General features: G+C 42.3%; 1 protein-coding gene and 1 long non-coding RNA gene across 4 annotated transcripts in view; one reads left to right on the forward strand and one right to left on the reverse strand.

Moving 5' to 3' along the window:
- The first annotated feature begins 891 nt into the window (after window positions 1-891).
- Window positions 892-2,281, forward strand: LOC121897812. The gene is made up of 2 exons (XR_006096292.1): window positions 892-1,077; window positions 1,517-2,281. It is a non-coding gene; the product is annotated as an uncharacterized LOC121897812 (long non-coding RNA).
- Window positions 2,282-4,135: 1,854 nt separating this feature from the next.
- LOC121898011 (ras association domain-containing protein 7-like) overlaps window positions 4,136-26,419 on the reverse strand; it is a 35,483-nt gene continuing 13,199 nt past the window's right edge. For all 3 annotated transcript variants that reach the window (XM_042412860.1, XM_042412862.1, XM_042412861.1), the window contains 5 exons: window positions 10,355-10,554; window positions 8,613-9,541; window positions 6,246-6,420; window positions 6,027-6,134; window positions 4,136-4,420 (listed from right to left, as the gene is read on the reverse strand). In XM_042412860.1, coding sequence (XP_042268794.1) covers window positions 4,389-4,420; window positions 6,027-6,134; window positions 6,246-6,420; window positions 8,613-9,541; window positions 10,355-10,457 — 1,347 coding nt within the window. In that variant the 5' untranslated portion in view covers window positions 10,458-10,554 and the 3' untranslated portion in view covers window positions 4,136-4,388. The remainder of the gene's footprint in view (window positions 4,421-6,026; window positions 6,135-6,245; window positions 6,421-8,612; window positions 9,542-10,354; window positions 10,555-26,419) is intronic.

Genomic DNA, 26,419 nt, shown 5'->3' on the forward strand with positions numbered 1-26,419 from the left:
ACACAATTAAATGTAGTGATGTTAGTGTAGGCTATACATAAAATCTATTATGATGATATACAATCTGCAATATGTATGGTGTTCATTTATTTAGGCTGTAAATGTGTAATGGAGTGTATTGGACATATTCATGATATTGAAGTTCCATTCATCAAAGCTTTTATGAAAGGTGTGAAATTTAAGTGGATTTAGAGTTTTAAAAAAATGTGTATGTATGTATATATATATATATATATATATATATATATATATGCACATATGCTGTTATACAATTTGTTAATGATGTCAGGGAATCCTAAACTCTCATTCCGTAAATAATTCATCATCGTCCTCCTCCTCCTCCTCTTCCTCCTCCTCGTCATCATCAGATCAGACTGTCATGCTGCATCCATGGTACGTGCACAGCCACACTCCTCTCATGGCAACACTGTACACAAGTAAGCCGAGTTCAACCACTTCTCACTGTAGGGGTAGGGTCGTCCTTTGTTAAACCGTTCAAGTGCACGTATCTCACCTACAATGGCAGCTGCCGCATCACGCGGCGTCTATTTGAAGGGTAAAGTCACCTACGGCGTATTGATGTTTGCAATAAATAATCTCAGGACAGGAAACTGTTAACAGGAGAATGGTTCATTCCTAATGTACGACGTGCAAAACTGAACGCGCCGCACCCCAACTATAACTCCAAAAATGAACCTAACTGCTGGTTGCATAAAGCCCGCCTCCCCGAGGGGTTTATTTGATGATAAGCCGTGATAGGCGGGTCATTGAACCCGAACAGGGAAAGCTATTGGCTGTGCATGATGCCAGTTTTCTTTGCATTTGCATAACCAGGTCGGGTTGCAGATGCAGGGGAGTGGGCTGGGTGGAGATAGTGCAAGTGAACTGAACTTCAGCGTCGGTGTAAGGCAACACTATATTCTTAAAATACACCTAACTTGAATCATGCGCTGTGATTTGTTTTTTGAGGGGAAAAAAGAATTTGTGCGTTTGGATAGATGATAGACAGGCTCCCATCCGCGAAAATGAAAGTTTTTTTCTTTATTAAAAATGATTCCAAAAGAAAACTTGGGACTGGTAAGTAGCTCCCTTTATCTGCCACTATTCTTTATTCTCTCTGTCTATATGGTGTTGATCAATAGGCCACATTCCTTGTGTCACCCGATGTAATTTCTCTACAAAATGCTTAACAGTTTTACAAATGTAATTAGTAATTATTTGGAGTCAATTAAAGTCAATTAAAGCGTTTTCATATATTTCGGTTATCAAATCCATACATCGTGGACTAAACCAGCTGTAGGCCTAATTTTTAATTCAGTAGGACAGTTTGTGACAATGTTTGGACAATAGAAGTCACTTTAATTAAATTATTTTATGTTATATAATTTTAGCCGTATAGACGCTATTTCCCAAGTGATGTGAATAGAACATAGCAATAATAATCTACACCCATTATGTTGATTATGTCTTGATTTATTACTGTTTCATTACACAGCCTTTGCCTGTTCCTCCACAGATTGTGTATGCTTATTTTTTTGCCGTTGGAAGGGTTGATATCTAAAAGCAGGTAAGCCACTGACTAACGCACATTGTGCCCGTTGCCAGTTCCACTGTGCGTGTGACAGCGGCTAACCTGGTTTTGGGAATACCTCTCATCTTTTGCCTCGTCCAAAAAAAAAAAAAAAAAAAAAAAAATCAAGACCAGCCACAGCCGGACCAGACAGACACCTATCTACAAGAACATATCCTGTGCACATTGCTGGGACAGGCCTGCTCAACATGACTACCCTCCCAGTGGTCTCCATGTGTACTGTAGCCTACTTCCTCCTATGTTCACATACTGTACTTTATTTAGGGCCAGTAGCTTTTTGCATTGACTCCTATAGAGCCGACCTCTCTAATGCCACCTACTGTCAAGACTTTTGGTGAGTGTTTTCTTTCAGTTTCTGTTTCATCTGAGTGGTTCAGACAAGATAATCATCCTCATGAACACTAGTTTCCAATTTGAGGTCAGGGGCCCTCCGAGGGTTCTTGAAGAGGTTCCAGGGGGCCCTTCTTGCAAAATGAGCATTGCTATAATGACACTGAAGTTGGTTTTTAGAACAAAATGGATGTAGAGAATAATATAGTTGTATTTCCACCCCTTTACACTAAATCAATCTTTACACGAAATCCAAATCAGTCCGTTATAATATGTATCTCTATACAGTATGTATATACAATGTATGTTTGTAAAAAAAAGTATCCCTTAAATGAGAAGTAAAGTTTTTACTCTAATGAATTGCGGCATCACGTATCTTACTTTCTGTTTCATGTAATGCGCTGGGAGGATGTTTTATTCCCTTTGGTGCATGATGATTCATTGTGACACAGAGGAATAGATAAGTGCAGTATGTCAGACTCATTAACTTGTGGCCCATTCATCATCACATTGTGGACGTGCAGATGCTCACTCTCATCCACATGAAGGAGGTTCGTTCCCAGACACCCGACTGCCTGCTGTTGTATGTCAGTATCAGAAAGTGTTCAGGCAATTTTACATTCATCTGAATTTTCCAAAGTAGATTTGGATTGGGTTCATGAAGTGCCATTGTATGAGCAAAAATAATTCCCTCAGCATGGTGTCCTGGAACATCAGCATAATCTGTTAATGTGCTGTTTATGAGATTGGAGTGTTAGGTTTAGATATGTAGTGGGTGAGGTTAGATACATTTCACTATGCATGTGGGATATCTTAAAAAAAACATGGTTTAAAACTACCTAGTAATCTGTAAATAAAACCTCTAATCTGAAGGGTTTTCTTCATTTTTTTTCCCCACCTCACTGGGCATTACATGGCATTGAATATTCCATGAGTTTCAATGTGAATGTAGCAGCTGGTGGGAATTTCAAAGGGACATTGAGTTCTGACTTTAAGTGTTTGTGTATTACCTCTCAGGTCCGCAGGTAGGCGTCATTGTTGCACGGGGTTGTTGGCTTGTCCAGACAGTGCAAACTACACAAGGATTCGAGGAGCTTAACTAACCTCTGCCAAGACAGACAGCTCTAAATCTACTCACTATAATCCAATTCTACATAAGTAATTATGATATCTAAACTGTCCGTCTCATGCACTTAATTCTAAACACATGGTCAGAGGTTAACATTGTCATGAAGTATAAATGATTTGAAAAATCCCATGCTTTTTAGGGGGTGCGTCATTTCTTGATGTTCATTAACACACATAAGGAAGTGGACAGAAAATATGTGCTTCGCTCAGGATTTTACCTGGCAAGTGTCAGCAGATGAGAGTATTTATAGAAATCCACAGGGTTTCAGTCCAGGGTTAGCCAGAGCACTAGGGAAGCTCACGTCACTCAGTGTGTGACAGCCAGCATGTTTACTCTCCAGGGTAAACAAACAGGAAAGGGGTGGAGGACAAAAGTGTTGTGCAGAAGCCCATAGTTGTGCAATTGTGTGTTTATCCTATCATGCCAGAGGGGGTTCTTTTAATCACAGATGACAGAATATAAACTGTTTTGTTGATAGGACGAACACACACTGACCGAGAGTAGTCCATGATTTTCTGCAAACAGATGCAGATGTGGTGGTAATAAAAAGGATGTTATTCATTATACTGATAGAATGAACATACAAGGAACTTTCAACAACTAAACATATTTCTAGTCAGCCTCTGTAAATACAGGTCTGCAGTGCTCTTTTGCCTTTATGGTCACATGTCTTGTAGATATAATGTGTTACATCATCCATAACAGCAGCAGCTGTGATGCCAGAATGTTTGCCACGTTTCCCCGTGCACCCAAAGATGCACTTTGTGAACTTTCAATCAGCCACCTGTGAATACCGTCTTTAAAATGTCGAGAAATGATCGTGTGGCATCATAGGACCCATTGTACCACAAGCAATGTGGAGAGCATGCATATTTCAGTACCTATAATATATTCATAATGCATTTCACATAGGAGCTTCATGGAACTGTAATTTTTAGAAAGTGTACACTGGCATGTTAATTATTTACTGCAGGGCACCTTCACTTGTAGTTACTGTATCATTTCAAACAGGAGGATTATAGTTAAATGCAATTCCATAACACATGTATTAAAAATACAATGACTGCACAAAAGATTTTCTAAAACACAATGCACATTTTTATTATATTTAAATACATAGTAATAATTGCTCTAGGTAAAAGGTTCCTAAATTATTTTACATTTCATACAGATACTTTGAAGTGTTTACAGTAGCAAAACTGTAAATATATTTGTCTTATGTATATACAGTATGTATATCATGGTAATAATAACAAGAGTTACAAAGAAAGGGGTTAAATAAGAGGTGACGGTGACAGAACAGTGAACAAGTGTCCTGTGGCCCTGCGGTCCATTGTTTTATCTCCATGACGACTCTCGGGATGTCAGGACTGCAAGACACACAAAAATAAGTGGGGATGATGATCCCTTTGTTTGGAAAACACTTTTCAGCTAAGACACTGCAGGAGAGACCTGGGTCAATCAACACACACACATGCCTATAAGAAACACTAGCTGTTATGAGATTCATTCCTTTAGCCAAAGAGGTTGTGCATTTTGGGACAGAATTTGATTCAAGCATGTTTTTATAACAAGCACTGAGATGTCTATACACTCCACAGCAAGGAGTGGTTGTGTAATCCCACAAAGAAAACACCACACTGCAGACAGTAAGGAGAGTGCACACTCAAACACACTTCACTTTGACCTGTCAGCATAATATAGAGACACATAATGAAATGTTAAGTGCTATGATACAGTAAATATTGGTTTAGGTGGTTTAGGTGGTCAATTGTGGATAAGACAACAGCTTTCCTTGTTCACTTGATGTTTGTTGTTAGGTCTTAGTTAAGTAAATTAATCCTAAGTCTACAGTACACTGAGGTACAGTGCAAGTTATGACAGGTCAAATGTTAGGTGTGATGACAGCGAAAGAACCAGGTGCATCCATCCCAATGGAAGAAAAGAAAAATAAGGATATCTTAATAAACCACAGCCCTGTGGCAGTACTTTTGAAATGTATTTTCTCTTTTTAGTATGGAGCTTTACAAAGTAGGCTGGAGAAAGCTACAACCTCCTCAAATAAGTTGCACTGACTTCAAGCAGAGCAAAAAGACAACAGAAAGATACATTTCTCTGTAGGCAAACGAGTGCCAGGGCTTTAAACAAGAAGAGAATGGGACAGTGCAAAACATTTTGCAGAGCCGTCCGTGAAAGGCTCTTGCTCTTTGGAAGTCAAGCATCACCAAAGTACAAGGCATTGTATAGATACACCCGCTTACATAAGAATAGTATCCATACATAAAAGGCAAACTGAAAGGACGTTGGTCTCATATCGTTCCATATCACAGTATAAAAACAGCACTACAATCAGAATGTCTGCTACAGTCATTCCAAGTGCGATCGATGTGTTACACGGTAATACAGTGAAAAAGCAGCTGTCGGTAGACGATTGTTGACTTGAGGGTGGGAAGGCCCCTCTGTATTACAGAGGAAGGGATTAAGAGCAAGTTCCCAGATGCATGAAAGTAAAACCAACACAGCTACTGTTAGTCCAGAAGCAAACAGTGAGGGAGGAGGAGGGCGGGGAGTAGAGAGAACATGAAAGGATAGACAGACCCGGAGAATTAAAGCGTACAGGATATGTCAGAAAACGGAAGAAGGAATATGAAACAGTAGATTTAATCAACTGTAAAAACAAACAAGTTAGGACGGGGAATCAGAAAAAGACCAAGGGTTAGGCGCAGGAGAGAAGTCTTTCTAGCTGTTAGAGGTAGAGCTCAGGGAAGCAGTTGAGAAGTAGCAGGGACCTCCACCATACAGATGCTTCCACTACCCAGCACCAAAAACAGCAGCTGGAGCCTTAAACCCGATCAAGCTGGGGTAGAAAAAAGTATGGGAGCAAGCGGCTCTGGGACCAGGGGACGGGCAGGGCAGGGCAGGAGAGGAGCAGAGCAGGATGGACTTGGGAAGCAGCAGGGTCTCACACATACACACCCTCAGGGTTGAGACTGGACACTAGAGGGTTTTGCAGGTTGCGTGGATGTCCCAGGAACTGTTTGGCAGTGGGGCGAGGCGGTGATTCCACTGGAGTTACACTGCGGCCTTATTGGCAGAGGAAAAAAAGATGTTTAGAGGGCAAGTCATCACTCATTAACAGCCTGGTAAACAATGTTGAGCATGAGCTTCGATATCTACTTTTGTTCATGTCCTTACTTCCATTCCTGTATTCATCCTGCAGAAGATGTGCCAGCTCTAACTGCTCCAGTTGCTCCTGAAGCTCTGTGCGTGAGTGAGTGTGCGCTGGCAGGACACCTGTCTGTTGAATAAACTGCTGCAGGTTACACTGCCTCAGCTCCTTATTCAACTCCTCCAGCTCCTCCTGTTTGGCCTGAGATGGAAAGAACATTGATCAGTGAGGAAAACAAAGGACGTTTGAGAACTCTCATCAGTCACTGCTCACTCACTGAACAGTACCTTGTTTGCCTGTAAACAGTAGATATAATTCTGCACAGCAAGATTTTAATGTCAACTGCCATATTAAGACACCAAAAGGAGAATGTCTTCATGTTTTTATAGGACATGACTACTGTATCTTGCCTTGTAGTCACATTACTAATGTAAATGCCAAAAACTATCTTTTCGCCATAAGGGGGCAGCAGAGTGCTAGTCTAGTCTACAAGTCATGTCTCACAGCACTGGTGGACGCTATCATTCATCATTCATCCTCAGACTATTCAGCTACTGTGAATCATCACTGCAGTCCCACAGCTACCATCTCCAGTTTTCTGATTTCATCAGTTTCTGGCAGGCATACTTATAGATGGATACATAACTACACTCATTTGCTTGCTACATTTCAAAGATTTTTTTTAATTGAGGAGATGCCAGAGGAATAGATACTTATCAGCTCCAATTATTGAAACCGTAAAGTTTAGAGATCCTCCATCGAGACAGTGGCATCACCTTTGCGCCCACTGATTAAACTTTTGATGCACACAAACAGGCCAGTCAATCAGTCTTAATCGACTATCCATTTGTGCTTAATCAATGTGTCTGCACACAGACACAGGAAGTAGCAACTGTTATGATATAGCCCCCAACCCCAGCGCCTGTGTGTCTGTGTGTGTGTGTGTGTGTGTGTAATTGATGTTGGACTGAGGCAGCCTGCTGAGGCAGTTCACACCTGCAGGTCTGCCTCCATTAGCCTAATGACAGGAACGCTGTTCTCATCACCACCAACACTTACTCCACTGGCAGCCTCAACCAATCAGCTGACCGATGACTGACACAGCCAAGCATACACCCCTTCCCAGTACAACATTGAGCTCTATTATGCTGTGTCATGTTGCTACTATTATCGTGCCATTTAAAGGAAATAAAACATCATGTTTCTGTCAGGCAATAACTGCCTGGGTGGCAAACTGTCTCTGTAGTTACTTTAGGATTATAAATACCCACAATACTGTTGGGTACATGTTATGGCAAGGTGGTACATATAATACTGGTATGTATAAAAAAACAAAACACTAATACCCCCATTCTGTACTTTCTATATAATTGGCAGATTGCAGTGATTGTCCATGACACACAGTCACTCTGTCCCATCAACCAGGCACTAAATCTGCTGAGTTCACCCTCAGATTCAGACATCAGAGTCCCCCATGAGTATGACTGACTGAACAGCAAATGAGCTTATCATTATGCTTTAATAGGTTTTGCAACCAGTGTGCCATTACTTGGTAATGAGATACAATGGTCTTTGAGTCCTGATGGCCTTCACAAATGAAGACATCAAAACACTGGACTATAAATGATTTCAGTGTGCCTTATTTACTTGTGACAAAACATTCAAAACAACACCATCTACCATACTACTACTAAGAGAGGAACTTAATTTTCTGTAACTAGTCTGCATCAGCTCCATGAAGTAAATACCAAAGTCTCTGGTTTCATGTGTGTAATGAGGAAACTCGAGTTTCACTTCAAACTGGGTTAGGCTTTTATTGATATAGCCGTATCTATGACAACCACCAAAAGTAAACAAACGCCACCAAAAACCGTGATACGCTGAGGCTGAGATGATCCAAGAAAAAATGGCTTTTGTGCTACAAAACAATCCTCTTTAATCTCTTTTTCCATACACAGGGTACAAGAATATGTAGATAGTGTCATGTGATATAAACACCATTAGTAACCACGTGCTCAGAACATTCATACATAATAACACCTGCCAAACCAGTTCAGCTAAACTGTGAATAGTTCTTCAGACAATATATTTTCATAGAGGGTAGGATCCAAGTATACAGTATCAATGTCATCATAGTTTCTTGAATTATTATGCCAATTATTATAATTATGTCAAAATGCCACAACAAATCATGTTTTGTTTTTTTTATTGGTTTTCTCCTTTTCTTTTCATAAGTGTCTCTGCACTGATGTGTCTGCTGCAGTGCACAGGTAGGAGAGGGATATAGTATACAGTTTAGGTAGAAGAGGGTCTGTGCTACACCCTCAAATGACAACACATAGGCTGATGTGGATTTACAGCCCTTTCTCCAGAACTGTGACCTCTCTCCTTACCTGCAGCAGAGACTCTGCCTTCCCCAGAGCTTTGTCAGTCTCAGACAGTTGCTCCTCCGTCTCTGTCCCGTGCCTCTCCTGGCTCTGGAGCTCTGCCTTCACAGCATCGAGGGACTCCTCAGGCCCGTTAGCTTTCCCTTCCGCCTGGCTCTCCCGCTGGATCTCTTGCTCCAGCTGAGCGGAACGAACCGAGAACTCGTGGAGCCGCCTTCCACAATCGTCTAACTTGGCATGGAGCTCCCCCAGCTTCCTCCTCATTCCTCGCTCCCTCTCCACCTCTGCTTGAAGCTCCTCCTCCCAGTACTGCTCGTGGGCAAGCTCGGCTTGGTTCCTCCGTACTGCTTGTTCCAAAGCGTCCATCTCCTCTTGCAAGCGAGCTTCAGAGACTGGTGAAGGACAAGGAGATGGGTAGGGACGATCCCAGGCATGAGACTCCCTCTCTAGGGTTTCTAGCTGGGCCTCAATGGCCCTCATTCTCTCTTGCTGCTGAAGAACCTTCCTAAAGACCTCCTCTTTGGATGGGCCTATAGGGGGTGAGGGAGAGGGAGATGGCACATGAGGGGATACAGGGCTGGGAGAAGGGGAAGGGGAGGCTCTGTGCTCTGGGGAGTCCCGAGGAGACCTCTTAAACTGTTTGGCTTTGGTTCTGGGAGAGGTGGATGGCCCCAGGTTAAAGGTGAGAGATTTCTTAGGTTGGCTGCGTTTCGAAGCCTCTGGCTCAGGATGCTTGGGCAGTGGGGGAGGGGTTGGTCTGTCTTGTTTTGAGCCAGGTCCATCACTGCTACTAGGGCCAGTGCGGCGCAGAAAGAACTGAACTTCACTACCATGTTGGCCTAACTTAGCCAGAGACTCCAGAGGCTTCTCTGTGGCCAGCAGCTGCCTTTCAGTATCCCTAAGACGCTGGATCAGAACATAACGGCCTGTCTGACCTGGAGACAGAGAGAGAGACAGAATGAGTATAAAGAAATGGAACTATACACCAAAAAAAACACAACCTACCTCGAATAAAATACCACAATATTAAGACTAAGAAGGTGCTTAACTTGTCTTTCTCAAAAAATGAATTACATAAATTAGTTGAGAATTATTGAGTTACTTGCTAAGGACCTTTTTTCTCCTTCAGTGTCATTTAAGCAGTGGATTTGACCCCTCCCACTGGTTCTATGCAAGTAATGCTAAGTGAACAAATGACATCAGACACATGATGATGATGCTGATACCTCTAAATCTCTGCCTCTGAGTATAGGAATAAAAGTCTGCTGTGTAAGACTCACACAACATGTAAGAAATGTTGAAATAAAATGAAGTTTCCACAAGGACCTTGAAATTAGGACAAACCCTCCCTAATGACTTGGCAGGCAGCTCACTCATGGAAGGAGGAGAGTGCTAAATCTGGAGTTATGTTGTTCAATGCTGCTGCAGCGTATGGCTTGAATAAAGCTGAAGGATACAGGCACAGAGAGCCGGCTCAATTCCAAAATGACCCCCTGACAATCTGGCAGAGCACTTCATTTAGGTCATTGGTGAATGAAAGGTGAGTGCAGAACTGAATTGCTGCAACCCTGGTGTGAACAAGCACTCTTGTTTTGTCTGCATCAAATTCTAATTGAAGAGCTATTATCTAATCACTAAAGGTCTTAAGATAAACTATCAAGCTGAGACAAACAATGTGCAAAATAACAGCTTGAAAAGCCGGAATCACAAAATGATGACACAATGATTTCAGAGCTTGATGTACTCACCAATTGCCTGGGCCAGAGCAATGACAACATCCTGGCATGATGTCTCCTCTGATAAGCCGCATACCACCCGCACCACTCCGTCCACCCACACTTTGAGCTCCATCTGGGACCAGGCAGGGCAGAGTGAAGGGTAAGATGGTCCTCAAAACAGATTCACTTCAGCTTGGCTTTACTCAGCTCAACGCTGCATGGCACTGACTCTGTAAGAGATGAACAGCAGACAGAGACAAGTTAGAGGTGTGTTGACATGATAGATGATAAATCTACAAATTCAATGTCCTAGTTATAGGAATAGACTTTTGTTGATAAAGAAATAAAGGCTAAGGGGGTAACATACAGTGTGAAAACAATCAGCATGCAAAACACAATGCCAAATTTTCTGTCTTCATTGAGTAGTAGATGATGATGTAATCCTACCCCAACATATGACAACAAGCTGTTGTTAACCTAAACAGAACACACTGAAAGCTGTCATATAGACGGCACCCTCACTTGTTAGTCATTTTGTTGAAATACCAGTTTCTACACCAAACAGTATTGACGTCAAAACTGTGCTATGCTTAGCGAAAGCATCATTGCCATCACTGAATTGTAAATTTCCAGCAGACCAGCAGTGGAGGAGTAGAGCAGTGTAACACTTTGTTAAGTTCCTAGTGTTAGTTAAGAGTTCTGGCAGTATCTTGTGGACCTGGGAGCATAAATGCCAATCTGTAACCCAATTAAACGCTCTGCTGCCCTCCTTCAAAGCCGTTATGATAGCTTACTGCCGAGGGGAACGGACAGGGAAAGGGGAGCAACTCAAGTGTGTCTATGTTTGGGAGAGGGTGTTTGTGCAGGTAGAAATACATAGAAACATGGCAGGGGAGATGGAATAAGTGTACGCTGTGTCCCTCAGTTTGATCTCACTCAGCAGGACCAGAACTGGGTCTCATCAGACTTCAGAGAGCAGTTCAGCAGGTAGCCGAACACACGTCTGAGCAGCAGGTTTAACCTAAATGAATATCATTACAGTGAGTCCTCCCTTGGTGTGCCTGTACTTTTACAGCTAAGCTTCAAAACAAGGTAATAAAATACTGCAGTGCTCATAAAAAGTGAAAACGCCTCAGGCAGCGGTGGGATTATCTATAGAACTTGGCACAGTAAATGAATCTTTGTAGCCTAGGTGGGTAAAGACAACTCTTCACCCACAGTCAGACAGATGGTGTTCTCTTTCTGTCTGTCTCTCTGGTTCTCAATGGGAGGTGTTTTAATACTGAGCCCCACCATTATCTTGCCTCTCATTCAGTGCCTGGCTGTGCTCCACTGGCTGCCTATAGGGAGCTGCTTTGGAGGAATGCACTGACTTCATCTGCCAGCCGGAAGAATTCCTGCCTTTATTAACAAAGCCCTCACCCCGCCCACCCGCCTTCTCCTTTGCTGCTGACCTAGCTGCCCTGCGCCACCATTACTTCTCCGGTGTTTAGACGCCAAACACAAACTCTGCTGGGGAGCAAAAGCCTATCTGATGTGGCAACAACATCACACAAGACCAGCTCACAACATGACACCACATACAGAGGGAATGACGGCACAGCTGAATGATTGAACCCACAGAATGAGATCATAGGAAACAAGCGGGAGATAGAGATGGATGACCACATATGCTAGAAATTCTTTGGAGAGATCCGAGCCAGGTGATTTCATCTGGAAAGAAACTTGATATGAAAAGGGAGTGCTTATCATAATCAAACACCAGATATTTCAACACAGTGGAGATGTCAATATTTTTCTTTGAGAGGGCACAGAGTGCTGTGTTGCAATACATAATTATGCCTGACTGGTTGAGTCACAGAGCGAGTAGACAATCATTTACTTTAGCTGTGAGGCTTTTTTTTTTAAAACATGCAGAGGTGAACAGGAAGAAATCTTCCAAGTATTATGCAGTGGAATGCTACCATACAGGCCATGTCAGAGAAAAGCACCTAGCCTGAGCCACACTTTTCTCTATATAAAAGCATCTTCTTCATGTCTTGGAATGAGCTGTTTACAAAGCTTAAATAAGAGTTTGAACTTTTGACATGTATGTCAAATAAATGCCTGCATGTATAGGGAAATTAGGTCTTACCTAACTGGATTTGCCACAATTTAAATGCAAACAGTCTTGCAGACAGTACCTAACCTAAAGGTTTTTATATCCGTCCAAGATTTCTATGTACCGTAACAATCACATTAAATGAGAACACAAACACACACACACACACACACACACATCTCCCAGCTAAGAATCTCACTCTCCCATGATGCTTAGTTTTTGTCCCTCCTGGCTGCTGAAATGTGATAATCTGCACTAACAGGAAACAAACAGGCCTGTGAGTCTCAGGTTGCTGTCTGTTCTCTCTGTCACAGGCACGAAAGCACTGAGAACCAGACATCCGCCTGACCCAGCTCCTTTTAACAGCACAGCTCTGGAGTCCTGTGTCAGTTCTCACCGAGATACAGATGGAGGAGAGGCACGTTTACACTGTTTGTGAAATGTAGTCTCAGAATCATTAACAACACAGACAGGTACTGAAATAATGTTCAAAATACCGCAGAAGCTCAACAGTTTGTCGATTGACCCGTTTACTGTCCACAACATAGGGAACAATAAGCTGACGGCAGAATGTTTGGTTTCAGAGTCAACATGCAAATGCTGCGAACAAACACTGGCTGCAGATTGCTTTGCACATGTTCAGATTCAGCGCCCCTCACTACACACACACACACACTCTAACCCAAGTAACCAAAACTCATAATTTTATCCCCATGACAACACTTCACACTTCTGAACTCCACTCCTTAACCTCAGGTCACTCCCCCCCCCCCCCCCTCCTCCTTCAAAAAAGAGGAAAAACAAAACCCCATCCCAACTCCCACTTCCACTTTCACTCCAGCCCCACCTACCCAAACACAGGACACAGTTTGAGTTAAAACTGACAGAGCTCTGGTCTGTCACATGTTTTCTCAGAGGAGGAAATCAAGAAAATGTACAATCAATCAAGCAATCCGAAATCCGTCTGCCACTCCGAGCTCAGACACCCGCACATCCACAAAAGAAAAAAAACTACTTGAGGAGCTTGTCTGTTGAATAGAATAAAGAAAAAAAAACAGACTAGTCATACTGTATGATGAAAGGGAAAGAAAGAGAGACAGCGAGGAAGACATACTGTGAGCAAATAAGAAAGGGGGAGAATAAATATGAAAAAAAAAATGCTGACAGATAGACAGATAAAGCGAGAGAAAAGAGTGGTAGAGAAAAGAGCAGTGATTGGAGCCATGTGCCGTTCCTTCTCTCCTCTCTCATCATCTCTCACCCATCCAGCTAACCCGCTTTGCGTCTTTCATCACCCTGTCTGTGCCTCTGTCTGTCTCTCTTCAATAACAGCCTCCTGGCTCCTCTGCGAATTCAACTCAAGGCAGAAGTGGTTAGCATCACAGCCCTGCAGACACACTGGGCATGATTCGTCTCATCTGTGTGCCACTCTGTGTGAGCAACAGTGTCAGGCTGTGAATTGATGAGCCTTTTCAGACAAGCTGGGCAAAGAGAATCTTCTAATATGCCAAAACTATGGCTGATAACTTGAAATAAATGACAGCACATGGTGATTGAGAATGAAACGTTTGGACCGGGTTTTCTTATTGGGTGTCTACTTTGTGATATGATTTCATTTCTTTAAAATTAAAAAAATAAACACCTTACATCTGGCTGACCCGGAGAAGAATCTGGTGTAAGATGTGGGACACACCCACTCTCCACTCATTTTTGTTTTTTTCTTACACGAGAATCCAAAAAATGCACACAGCACATGAACAGACACTTATGAACAAAAAAAACACACACACACACACACACAAATGCACACGATCTGTACAGACACACCCTTAACGCTCAATTTCCTTAGGAAAAGTTTGAAAAATTTCTGTTAGTCATGAGCGGTATTGAGAAACATGGAAAAGAGGAGGGCTCATCAGAAAAATGTCAAGCAAGGTTATTAATGTACTGTAGCTTTCCAACACCTGAGCCCTGAGGCTACATGAAGAGTATGCTTACTGGGTGTGTGTGTGTGTGCAAGACATACAGAGCACTGTGCTGTGCTAGTGCAATGGTCAAGGGTGCGGTATGCATGTGTTCATGTACGAGCTTGCATGTGTGTGTGTGTGTGTTTGCCAGCAGACATGCTATTTAGGCCTATCTTCATAAGAGGTTGCTCCAGCTCCAGAGTGATTACTGTGTTATCTCTGCAGCAACAGAATCCCAAGAAACAATGGCAGGAGTAAAGGGCACAATGTCACACACACACACACATGCAAGATCTGAACTACAGATGGATACACGTACACACAATAAAACCCCAACAAATACAACAAGTATAGACAATTAGACTATTTGTCAAAATCCCTATCAATATCAGTAGAGAAAAGAAGACCCTGGCCCAGACTGGTTAAAGTGTACGTAATAAGTTAGACATTGCTGTTAGAGGACAATGAACAGTGCCCGGGGAAGCTCTACCCTCTGTGCCACTCTGCTCCAGGTTGGCAGAGACAGACATACACTCAAAGAGCCAGTAACACGCTGGCACCGAGCAGCCTGGTCTCATCTGTACTGCAGAGACACTATTGTTGTTATGGTTCCACACTCAGCAGACAGTGTTGCCTCTTTTGTGGCCTCTGGCATCGATGGGTCGTCTGCAGCGCCACGCCAGCTTTTACTGCCATTCTGCCGTGTCCACATGTTACCACTGATAAAACTCATAAAAAGAAAAACACATACTTGCTTTTGTCCTCCCCTCATCTACTGTTTTGCATTCTTTATTCCTCCCCACTGCTTCTTTGTCATCCAGTGTTTCAGTCTACCAAGTGAACACAATTTATTAGCTCAAAGACCGATGGGACCAAAAACACACAGCGAAAGTCCACAACACGCCTGTAGTTGAGAACGGCACGATAATTATTCATAATGGTAGAACATGACCCTTTTGCTTCTGCAATTAGAACCGGTTCTCTGTGGAAATGTTGAGATGAATCACACGGTTATTCTCAGTCACGAAACATTTCGGTTATAACACACATACGCACACACACACACAAACTGCAAACACACTGTACCTCTTTCAAGACAATCTGCAGGAGTTTCAGGCTTTCATAATTTCAAAGCACATACAAACACATTATCTGTTTTGGGCTCTAGCCTTGCCTATGTTAAATTTGGACAGAAGTATCAATGTGGTGCTGGAAGCAACCAACTGGGTCAATAAACCATCAGCATTATTATTAGTAACCATGAGGAAGCTTTTTTTGGTCACAGCCCAGGGCTTTGGAAATCTTCCCTACACGGCACTTTAATGAACATGGCTTTTTAGAATTGTCACTTTTTTTTACTTTTATATTTCTCATTCTCTTTTTCTTCATCCGTACTGTTTTTCCAGTATCTTAGTATTTATCTACCTTGTTTTTTTTAAAATAAATTCTCTAGTATTTTTACAAAGTACTGCTTGATTTGCTAACATCTCATTTTAAAGCATCTTTTCAAAAGTAAAAGTTGCTTCCAGGATTGAACTGTAATCCCTGCACAAAACATCTGTGCAAGCTAGGACCAATTTAATCCTCTGGCACATTCAGAAGATATTTGGGGAGAAGCTTTATATAATAACACTGACAGGTTTAGCCTAGCCTTATGTCACAATCAACTCAACTGTATCAACTATTGTATCTCTGACAGTAAGATCTTGTTCCAGACCCGTCATGAAAAGAGCAACACTTTTTTTTTACTTTACTTTTTTTAAACCACCAAAGTTATTATCAGCAGGGCTTCAGTGCCTGCGGTCAGAGAGCAGGGAGTGGTTCGCTGGGCACGTGAGGAAACTAGATCCAACATCTGAGGGCTTCTATGAGCCAATATTACAGCTTAATAACTTTCCAACGCTGACACACCTCTCACACAGGAGATAATTTGCTTTTATAGTATGTGACAAGGCAGTAAAATGGTGGAAAAATAATAGAGTCGCAGCTGGATGGATTGATGTGTCTGGGAGGTGTTACCAAAACATCAAACTGCGGGATGTTCACTGTGGTACATGCACGATTTCTATAGCTGTGCTTTTGAAAAGAAAACTGGGTCATATGTGTTTTTGTTTGTGCCTCTTAAGATAACATTTCATTTGTACGCAGGCATTAGTGTATACATGTGTAAAATTGTGTATTCTATTATGACACCGACTGTGTGTTTGCTTGCATGAGAACAATGTTTCTTCTTCCTCACAGTGGAGGGCCTGGCTCTCCAGACACTGCTCATTAATTAGAATGAACAGTTGCCTGGTTCCTTGCTAACGGAGCTTGACTGAAGCTCCAACACACCTGATGAATAATGCATTTTTTTTTTTTACAGCACATTAATTTGGAAAATATTTCTCAGAACGAAATCCAAATGTTTGTGACCTACTAACTCTTTGAAAATGTCCCCTGTCTGCCTGTGTCTCTCCTCTATTGACATGCTAATGACTCAGTGCGAAAGAATCAGAAACAGCACTAATAAGCTTTGGTCGTCATACTTGCGCATAGTGATCTGTCGTTGCAGCCTTCTCCATTATAATGATTGGCTTGTCCAAGTGTGAAATCTCAATGAGAGTGGATCAGTGGTTCATTAAAATAGGGGACACCTTTAACTCCGAATCAAGGGCAAATATTGCGAGCAGTATGTAGTATTTACAAAAGGACACTCGTTTTTGTAACAAGCTCAAATCCCAGATCAGCTGGACAAAGATGCTTATTCAACTCTTAACTGCTAGATCGAATGTAAAGTCACTAAAGGTACTGTAGAAATAAATAAAGCTATGTAATCACAATGCATGTAATTGATGATTGAGTAGGGTTTAAAGGTCGGGGTCGATTGCTCCATTTGATCTGAAGGAGGCCTCGACATGGCCGTTGAGAGTCTGGCCATCACCTGTGGCTGTCAGTACCACTACAGTCACACTGTGTAAAACAGCACTTTAGTGTGAAATCCTAGTCATCATGAATCACCAGCAGCACTCACAGACAACCTAGCCTGCACCACAAGAGAGGAAAAGGGGAGAAGGTGTGTGAGAGAGGATGTTTATTTCATTTTAATTCTCCAAAACTTTTACTGTTTTTATTGTTCTACCTTGAAAATATAAAGCAGCCCTGACACACTTTTGGAATAAGGTGCACTCCCAAGAGCATGTGGCTATGATAGTTTACACAGCCCTGGCCACAATCAAACACTACTACATTATCCATCTAACCGAGACAAAGACTTACTCATACCTGGTTTGGCAGTAGTCATTCATTTGTTCGCTTCAACCCCCCGGAAACCGAGCAGAGGCGAGTACATTAGAGACGAGGAATTTGTTTGCGCTGACTCATGGATCCGCCCACAGAGCCAGCAGCTAATGGTGAGAATGATAATGCAGGATTGCACATAGTCTGTGGAAGGCCGGGCAAAGCTGGCCTCCACAGAGAGCTCGGCTCAGGATGAGTGGTTTGGCTGCCTGCAGGCTGAGCCCTGCGAGCACAGGAGTTTGTATTGTTGGGTGAGCCAGGGAAGAAGGCTCTCAGACTGCTGATGGGCACCCATGTGTAATTATATACTCCCGACCTGACTCAGCAATGCTTGTCAGGGAAGGAGGACACTGCTCTGTTCCCAGCCAAACTCATACACACTAGATAACGCATACTGCACGATTTGGGCAGTGAGTACACGCACACATACGTACATGCATACACACATACATATAGACATAGAGACAGATGCAGTTATCACACAACCAAAATAATATGTTGCATGGCTGAAGCATAGACGCAGACAGACTGGCTCACACTAAATGCTTAATGCTTAATTTGGAACTAAAGCAACTGTAAAAGTAAACCCACTACTTTAAAGGATGCAATTTACATAGTGCACAAGTAGAAATTAGTAGCTTTAAATTTACTAAGTCAATGTATTTATAGTTGAGTTTTTTTGCAGGTGCATGGGTGGGTGCTTTACTCTCACTTCCTGTATGTGTGCAGGCGTGTGTGTCGTTGAAGAGTAAGGAATGCCGTGGCCTCCAGTGTCACAAGTCTGAAGCTGAACTCATTAGTAATTTAAAGGTCGCTTACATGTCTGCTCATATCAATTATTCACTCCTGGGTTTTTTTGTTTACTTTTTTTTGCTATCTTACATTCTTGAAGCACAATCCAAAGTAAGGACACAAATCATCCTTAAGAAAACCTTGATTAAGGCTAAAACCATACTAGATAAAGATTCTATAAGCTTGGATGTTATCCAAGTCACAGGCAAGTTGTTTTTGTCTGTGCAGTTACCAAGATTTGGAAACTGCACAGTCAACAGCAAAGACAAGACATGAAACATAATAAGTTTCACTCAAAAAGGTGTTTTTGTTGCTTCTCTTGGATGTTTGACCTTCACTGTGTGGAATGATGTGTGTGCAGAGTTTGATGGGTGTTTTCAAATTCCTCTGTTGAAGGAGGAAAGCTTCTCTGTGCTCACATTATATCCGAGTTTAAACACATGTATGTACAAGCATGATTTTGTGACATCAGAACTAGTTTAGAGGCGAGTTGTGGATCAGTATGAAACCTAAACAAGTGGAAACTTAAAGCCTCCAGTGCACATAAACTCAGAGTAGACATTTCAGTAAAGTACGAGAAATCTTGTGACTAGCAGTTAAACTTTTGATGAGTATCAGGAAAAGATGTAATTTTTATAAGAGTGTTTAACAAAGTAATTGAACTTTTTTTGTGGAAAAAAAACAGGATAATTATTAATCAAAGAAGAATTTCTTCTTAAAATAAGACTGGAGGGAATCTTTAAATACAGTGGTCAATAATTTAATTTATTTAATTCAAATAGCTGAAACTCTTGTATAGTAGAGGTGTTGAAGGAAGCCTATTATTTAATGACTGACTGGTGTTGCTCTTTCATCATATTTTAATTCCATGCAATCCATGATGCAATACACCTACACCTGCCAGTCCTTATCTGAGCTGAAGGGAATATTGCCATTAGCATGCTCAAGGAAAAAAACATCATCGCTGCAAAGGAAAATGGCATACAAGAGAGCTCTAAGGCTCACACCTATACACAGATCAGTCTATCACATCCTGATATACAAGAGACTTGAAGTTCAATCTTAGGGCAGTTATCAATCCAAGACAGAGCAGGTGCACATTCTTTAGCAGGGTTGGAATGGTAATATTACAACAAAAATATATGACTCCAACAAAAAGAAAACATGGATCCGTCTGCTGAATGAATGTTTTCACAGATGAAAGTAAAGAATTCCACCCAGTTTCCTCCCGAGACGTCAGTCTGAGGTCACAAACATTACACGGGCAGTTCAGAAACTACTACTAATGCAATCCATTCACTGCTGGTTTTGATTGGGTTGAACTTTGAAACTGAAAGCCTGAGTTCCTGACTGTGACGTTCTTTGAACAACTGGCAGGAAGTTTGAGAGAAAGCCACAGGCTGCAAAGATTAAAATGTTACACCATTGCAAAGGTCAACCTGCTATGCAGAACATCCTCCCTCACACCCACACAATATTTACCTAAGGGGTTCCAACATACCTGGCCCTTGGTGAGAGGGATACAGGTAAATACAACCATGGAGCGAGAGAGACCAAGAGTCAGCATGCGTGTGTAGACCTATCGCAGGCAGGTAACCTATCACAAGGCAGTGTGAATTCCTGCTACAGACAGATACGATGTTGTCTTTTCGTTACCATAAAGTAGATTCATTCCACAAAATTGTTGTTGAGTGTGCTGAGATAAGGTCTATACTGGTATACTGGGGGGGGGGGGGGGTTAAACAGACAAGCACTGTGGAATGTACAATACGTCATACAACAATGAACAATGTTTTAATTTAAGGTGACAATAAAGCTTTTGTATTGTGAACATAAGTAAGGCCTCATAGTCATACTCTAAATAATCAACTTCTTAAACGTCAAACATATAATTAGAACAGAGACTGGAGCAGAGTTAACATGACTGGTTAATGCAATACACTAGTACCAAAGGTGGTCAGGAGTTCATCTTTTCCCCACAGTAATAAATGAGATATTTTAGAGTATTTTACTTCATAAAAGGTTGGCAAGGCAGATATATATATAGGACATAGAGTAATTACCACATCACAGCCAAGAGCAGAAGCTTGTGGCATACTTGGTAACATTTAGGTTTCAAAATACAGGAGGCTTTTTCCGGGGGGGTAGATCAAATGAAAGATAATGTTTGTAAGTGCAACAAAACTGTCATGACTTAAAAGCCAGTAAGTACTTTATCAAACCACCTCTTCAACAAGCAGAAACATGTAGAAAAGCAATATTTTCAACTGCTTTGCCTGCAGTATCCAATCCACCACCGGTATGTTTTACACAACCACAGCCTGCTGGTTAAGCTGATAACATGACAGCTGTCTGTATGTAGCCTAACTGTTAATCTCAGTTTGCCATGTAACTTAAAAATTTGGCTAATTCTTGTAAACTTAGCTGCTGGCTGAGACAAACCAGCCCCTCCTCTCTACCAGTGGTACCTGCAGGTAGTGAATCACATCAGCGGCAGAGGGAAATGGACAGAGGACAGGACAAAAGACTGCCTGCACAGAGAGCAGCTTTGCACAAGCCCCTTGAATCAGGTTGTGGTGACAGATGAGTTGAAAGTCTATGTCATGTGTGGATTGTGTGTGTTGATTGTATTTCATAGACAATCTGGCAACTCGGGTAACATCAGACAAACATACAAAACGTATGGATCCGTGTGTACAATTAGTCATAATAAAGGTTGAGGGCCATGCAAATTATGGAAGTTTCCCAGGAGAAACGACAAAACGGGTGCACAGCGGGAGAGGGGGTGAAAATACGGGAGAAACTCAGGAAAAACAGGAGTGTTGGCAGGTATATTGTTGAGGTTTGAGTGAGGGGAGTTTAAAATGTTGGGAAGTCAGAAAAGTCGGGTAAAAGATGGTAGTAAGAACAAGCATGTTCTTCTACAAAAAAAAATAATAATTTGACAAAAGAAGCCAAACTTCTTAAATGTTAAACATTGGGAAACTTTGATTTTAAATCACAAAGTATCTGAACAAAGAGTCAATAAACAAGATAACGAATCTGACTATTCAATGAAAGCTTTTGGAACTCGGCGGTTTTTGAATCAGAGTTCTTATTCAGTACCAAAAGGTATTGAGGTTTGCTACTCATTTAAACTACGCAGAACGCAAAGGGCGGAATCTGTTTGTGTTGCATGTGGATTAGGGTGGGCCTCTCAATAGGCCTGATTTATAGTTTGATGGGGAGGTGTCACACACAACTCTCTCTCCCTGTCATTATTCTGAGGAGGAGTAAAGATCACGCCTGTCAATGCAGTGTGGGGGGAGGATGTGTGGACAGTCAAGACGAGCTGGGAAAAGGTAGGGTGCAGATTTATGGCTTATTCCCAGTATCTTAGGAGCACCTTTGGGGCCATGAATATCTGTCTGAGGAGCCTCTGACTCAGATCACCAGGGTGATATTTAGCATGGGTACACATGCATACAAACAGCTTAATACTGACAAGGCTGCTGTTGTTAAGTTTACATATGAGAGATAAGTCGGCTACCCCCCTGGGAACGACAAAGAGGGAGGAGGGGGAAGGGGAGATGAAGAGGAGGCTGGACAAGGCGGCACAAAGACGAGTGTTGGTTAAAGGGAAATATTCAACAGCAGGCAAACACCAACTCTGAGATATGTCGTAAGGAAACTGACCACATAATTGCTATGGTTGGTGCTCCAGATGTAACTGAGGGCTCTCATAAGAGCGGGATGTCAGGCATTAGCACTCTATACACCTGGGTTTATGATGAAAGTGTGACCTGTTTTATGAAGCAGGTTTATCTGAATATTTTAGCTGTGTAAAATGTGGAACGGGTCTTTTACATCAGTCAATGTTCCATATTTGAGGGGGTTTCAGGTTTTACTCAGCCAAGGTATCCAGGCAGCTCAGTAAAACTTGGAACAGAGCCCAGGTCTGAGTCAAACATGGCACCTTAAACCGTAGAGAAGAGGGTAACATGAAACTGAGAATATGGCTTATCTGTTCATCTCTATGGATGAAAAAATGTATCCGCTTTGGTCTCTTTGACACTGGGTTGTGGGAAGCTTGAAAGTCTAGACTATACACTCAGATGTACTTTCAGTGAAACTGTGAAAGACTGTGAGAGATTCTGCTTTGAGTGTATTTGATCCCGATTTGCTCATCTCCGGTTGTTTGGAAAGATCTTTTCCTGTGTGCTTTTGAGACTTGTCCTAATAACTACAACCCCCATCTGTAGACTTGTAGTTGTAAGACAGACCCGATGATAGCATCTAAATTGTGGGGAATAAAAAGTTATATGCCATCAATATACTTCATACTCCAGTCAAATAATGTAAATATGTAACATTACTGCAATTGGGATTTTTGCTCAACCCTAGCACATACACAAGCTTCTGCTCTTCAACGCACATTTGTGAACCAGCAGCTGCCATCTACCCATGAACAACATTTGATTGTTTTGCCTATAATGCGTTCGATTAAACACATCTATATTTGATGACAGGTCTAACATCAAGCCTCTAAGCGTGAGGGACGAGTCTGTCAAATCCCACCTGCCTCTCTCCTGTTTGTTGACTAAGTATCTTCGAGCCCTGAGGCAGACATTTTCTCTTTCTTGCTGCCGTCTTGACCCCCCTGCTGGCTCTGTCCGGGGCCCTAGGCTGAGGCACCATGTTATTTACTGCCCGAAGAGCTCTGTGTGCAGCGAGTCAACACAGTATGGCTGGTTGAGCAAGGGAGCAACCTGCTACTCACTCTCTCTCACACACACACACACACACACATAACGCTTACACAGTCGTGCACAAACACACACAGTCACATGACCATCCCAGGGGGTTGGCAGAGATGTTTACCATGCTACAATCACTATGCACGGTAGAATTGAGAGCCATGGACAGAGAGACAAACAGACACAGACATCCATAACCCCGGCAACTATAACCTGCCAGTTCTTCTGAGCAGTTACAACAGTACAGGGAATGTGAAGCTATGGGTTTGGCGACGTGACATGGCAAACACCAATGAAGACAATGGAAAGTTCAACCTGACAGGACATGACAGCATTCACTCAGGTGAACTTTACAATCAGCTGGACTCACTTGGGAACATGTCTTTGGGTGGACAAAGCTCTGTAAGGTCATTGTGAAAATAGGTAGTTTAATCTAACCTCTGACCTGCACATGTTGGATGAATGAAGAGGGATTTAGGCTAAGGGCCTGTATGCTGCTCGATGACCAAACCTTTTCGCGACGTTCCCTCAAAAAGGTTGTCTGAGGACAAAACGAGTACAATGCTGAGCAGTTGGCAACAAACCTTTCCCTTAAGGGATATGTTTCTCAAACCGCCAGCTGGGATCAAAAGACTTATACACTTGTTTCTGATGGGTCCAGAAGTTTTACAACACAAAAATGTGTTTTCAGGTGCTCTTAAAAGTTTTATGTCTCAAGATCTAAAAGCAGTACTGCAGTGAAATTCCTTCACCAAATCCCCTCCTTCCTCTCAGTAATTATAGCCTTCCAGCTGACAAACTACAGGTCTGTTGTGTTTGTCTTTGCCTTCTCGGATACAACAGGTGAAGTGAGGCCTGTGTGTGTGTGTGTGTGTGCTGGGCTGGATGCCAGTCTCCTCTGCTAGCCAAGCACATATTACCCTTTCCTGGTACAACAAAAACACCTGCGAAGTGAGTGAGAAACTAATGTACTGCCCAGAAAAATTAATAAAATGGAAGATTTTTTCTTTGCATCACTGAGAGCTGGCAACCTTGTACAACAGCGCTGAGTACAAGAAAAATAGAATGTTCCGCTTTATCAAATCCTACGGGAAAAAGTTTGCCATAGTAAACTCAGTGAGGATGATTTATTCAGAGGAGTACAGATGATTTGATAAATTGAAAACTGGGTTGACTTTGGATTGGCAATCAGGGTGTGAGGTAAGATGAGGGAGCAGGGTGTGAGGGATGTGAATGTGATGCAAGGAGGACTGGATCAATCTTTTATCACTGCAGTGTGCTTTCATCCCTAATGGATCCGACATGAGCACAGCACAGCACAGCGCAGCACTACCTTCCGTCACATTGCACAGGCTGGGGAAGGACGCACGGAAAGAAGAAGAAGAAGGAGCAAGAGAAGTAGACAGAGTAACACATAAGAAAGAAAGATAGTTACAGAGAAAGAGAGAGAGAGAGGTGGAGGGAGAAAGTGGTTCAAACCACCTTCCCCAAAATAATCACAACCCAAAAACATGCAAACGTATTATTTCACCGACATGCTGTCATAGCGTTTCCAATTACCTCTGGCCCTGAGTGCATCTGCGGGAGTTGGGAAACACTCCTGATAAGGATGCAAGAAATTAAGTCACTTCACAGCATGAAGAATGACTCCCATCAGGAATGCCAAGAGATATCTCGCTGTGCATGGACGGACTTGCTTTCCTTGCTATGCGAGCTGAATGACAGACACTGACAGAAACATACACAGACAGACAGACAGACAGACAGACTATGCCGTTCTAGATGAAGAGGAGAGTCCATCTGTGTATTCGAGCGGTGAAAGAGCAGTAAAAATAACATTGCAGAGAACAAGGCACGGCGACTCTCAGAGGACACTCGGCTCTCTCCATGCTAAACAGGCTCATTCATGTGATAGAAAATAAAAAAATATTTCAGCAGTGAGGGAGACACAAAGGGAGGGAGGGAGAAAAGAAGTGCCAACTAAACATGGCTGGGAAAAAAAGTTGAAAGTTTCACAATGAGTTCAGACTGCTGGCAGCCACATCATTATCCTGCTATCTGATAGTCGCTTGAGGTATAATATCTATGCCACTTCAAAGAGAGGGGACAATTAGCAGCACATTATATTCACCTCTGTGCTCTGTCTGTCAAGGAACTGAAGCAAATACGGTCGACATCCAGAAACATACTGCGCTTGTGGTATACAGGGTCAGTGTTATTACCTGATACAGTTACATGAGCAAAGGTCAACAAGGACTAATGCATGTGAACATGTTACTAAGTTCAGGTACATACAATTGATAAAGAAAAAAGTGGTAACGATTAAACTGGATAACTAGAGGTAAAATAAAGCCTAGTTAAAGCCATGATACAGGCTTTAGTCAAAGTTGTCCACTTGGTTCTTTCCCCCCACAACCATCTATTATGCTGACGTTATCTCTCTGGAACCAAGTTCACTCTGTGAAACATTCAAACAGAGATAACACATAAGGTATAACTGTGTAACTCCCACAGTCAGTCAGAAAAAAAATAATCACTTCCCGAGGGGGTGATGGGAGGGGGGGGGGGGTTTCTAATCGATGGCCCTGATTGGATAACAAATACAGCCTGCTAATGAGCTCTGAGTTCCTCTATCTGACACATACCATGCTGAGAAATGTTAAATGAGATGCTCACCATGCATAATGATGAGTCAATGTTTAAATAGGCTTAGAGTGGTTCGATGCATTAGGGTTGCACGATTTTGGCATTTGAGATGTGTAGCACGTTAACAGTTAAACGCGGTAGGAACAAGTTGAGAGTAAGCTGAACTCTACCCGTGCCCTCCATAAATTAATCTTTAATTCTACAGCGGTAAAAGGCGCAGCCTGTGTGACAGGAGACCTGTGTTGGAAGTAGCCTGCACTTGTCTCGTAGTTCTAACAGTAAATGTTTGCTCATAAAAACATGGACATTGAGGCTGGCTCTGACTCACACGGGGAGTACTCCAAACACAAAAAAAACATACAAAGAAGTAAAAAAAAACAAAAAAAAAAACACGAGTGCGCAAAGAGTGAAGTTTCACCCAAACAGGTTTGAGTCCTTTTGTTGCATACAGGAATACTTGGGTGGCGGGTCTAGTGTCAACAGGTACATGTAAAGACACAGCTCAGCTCCTCAAAGACATAACACAAGGTTCTCTTTGTTTCTCTGTCATACAGGAAAAAATACACACACATTA

This window comes from Thunnus maccoyii, chromosome 5, assembly GCF_910596095.1.
Source record: "Thunnus maccoyii chromosome 5, fThuMac1.1, whole genome shotgun sequence".
NCBI classification, from domain to species: domain Eukaryota; kingdom Metazoa; phylum Chordata; class Actinopteri; order Scombriformes; family Scombridae; genus Thunnus; species Thunnus maccoyii.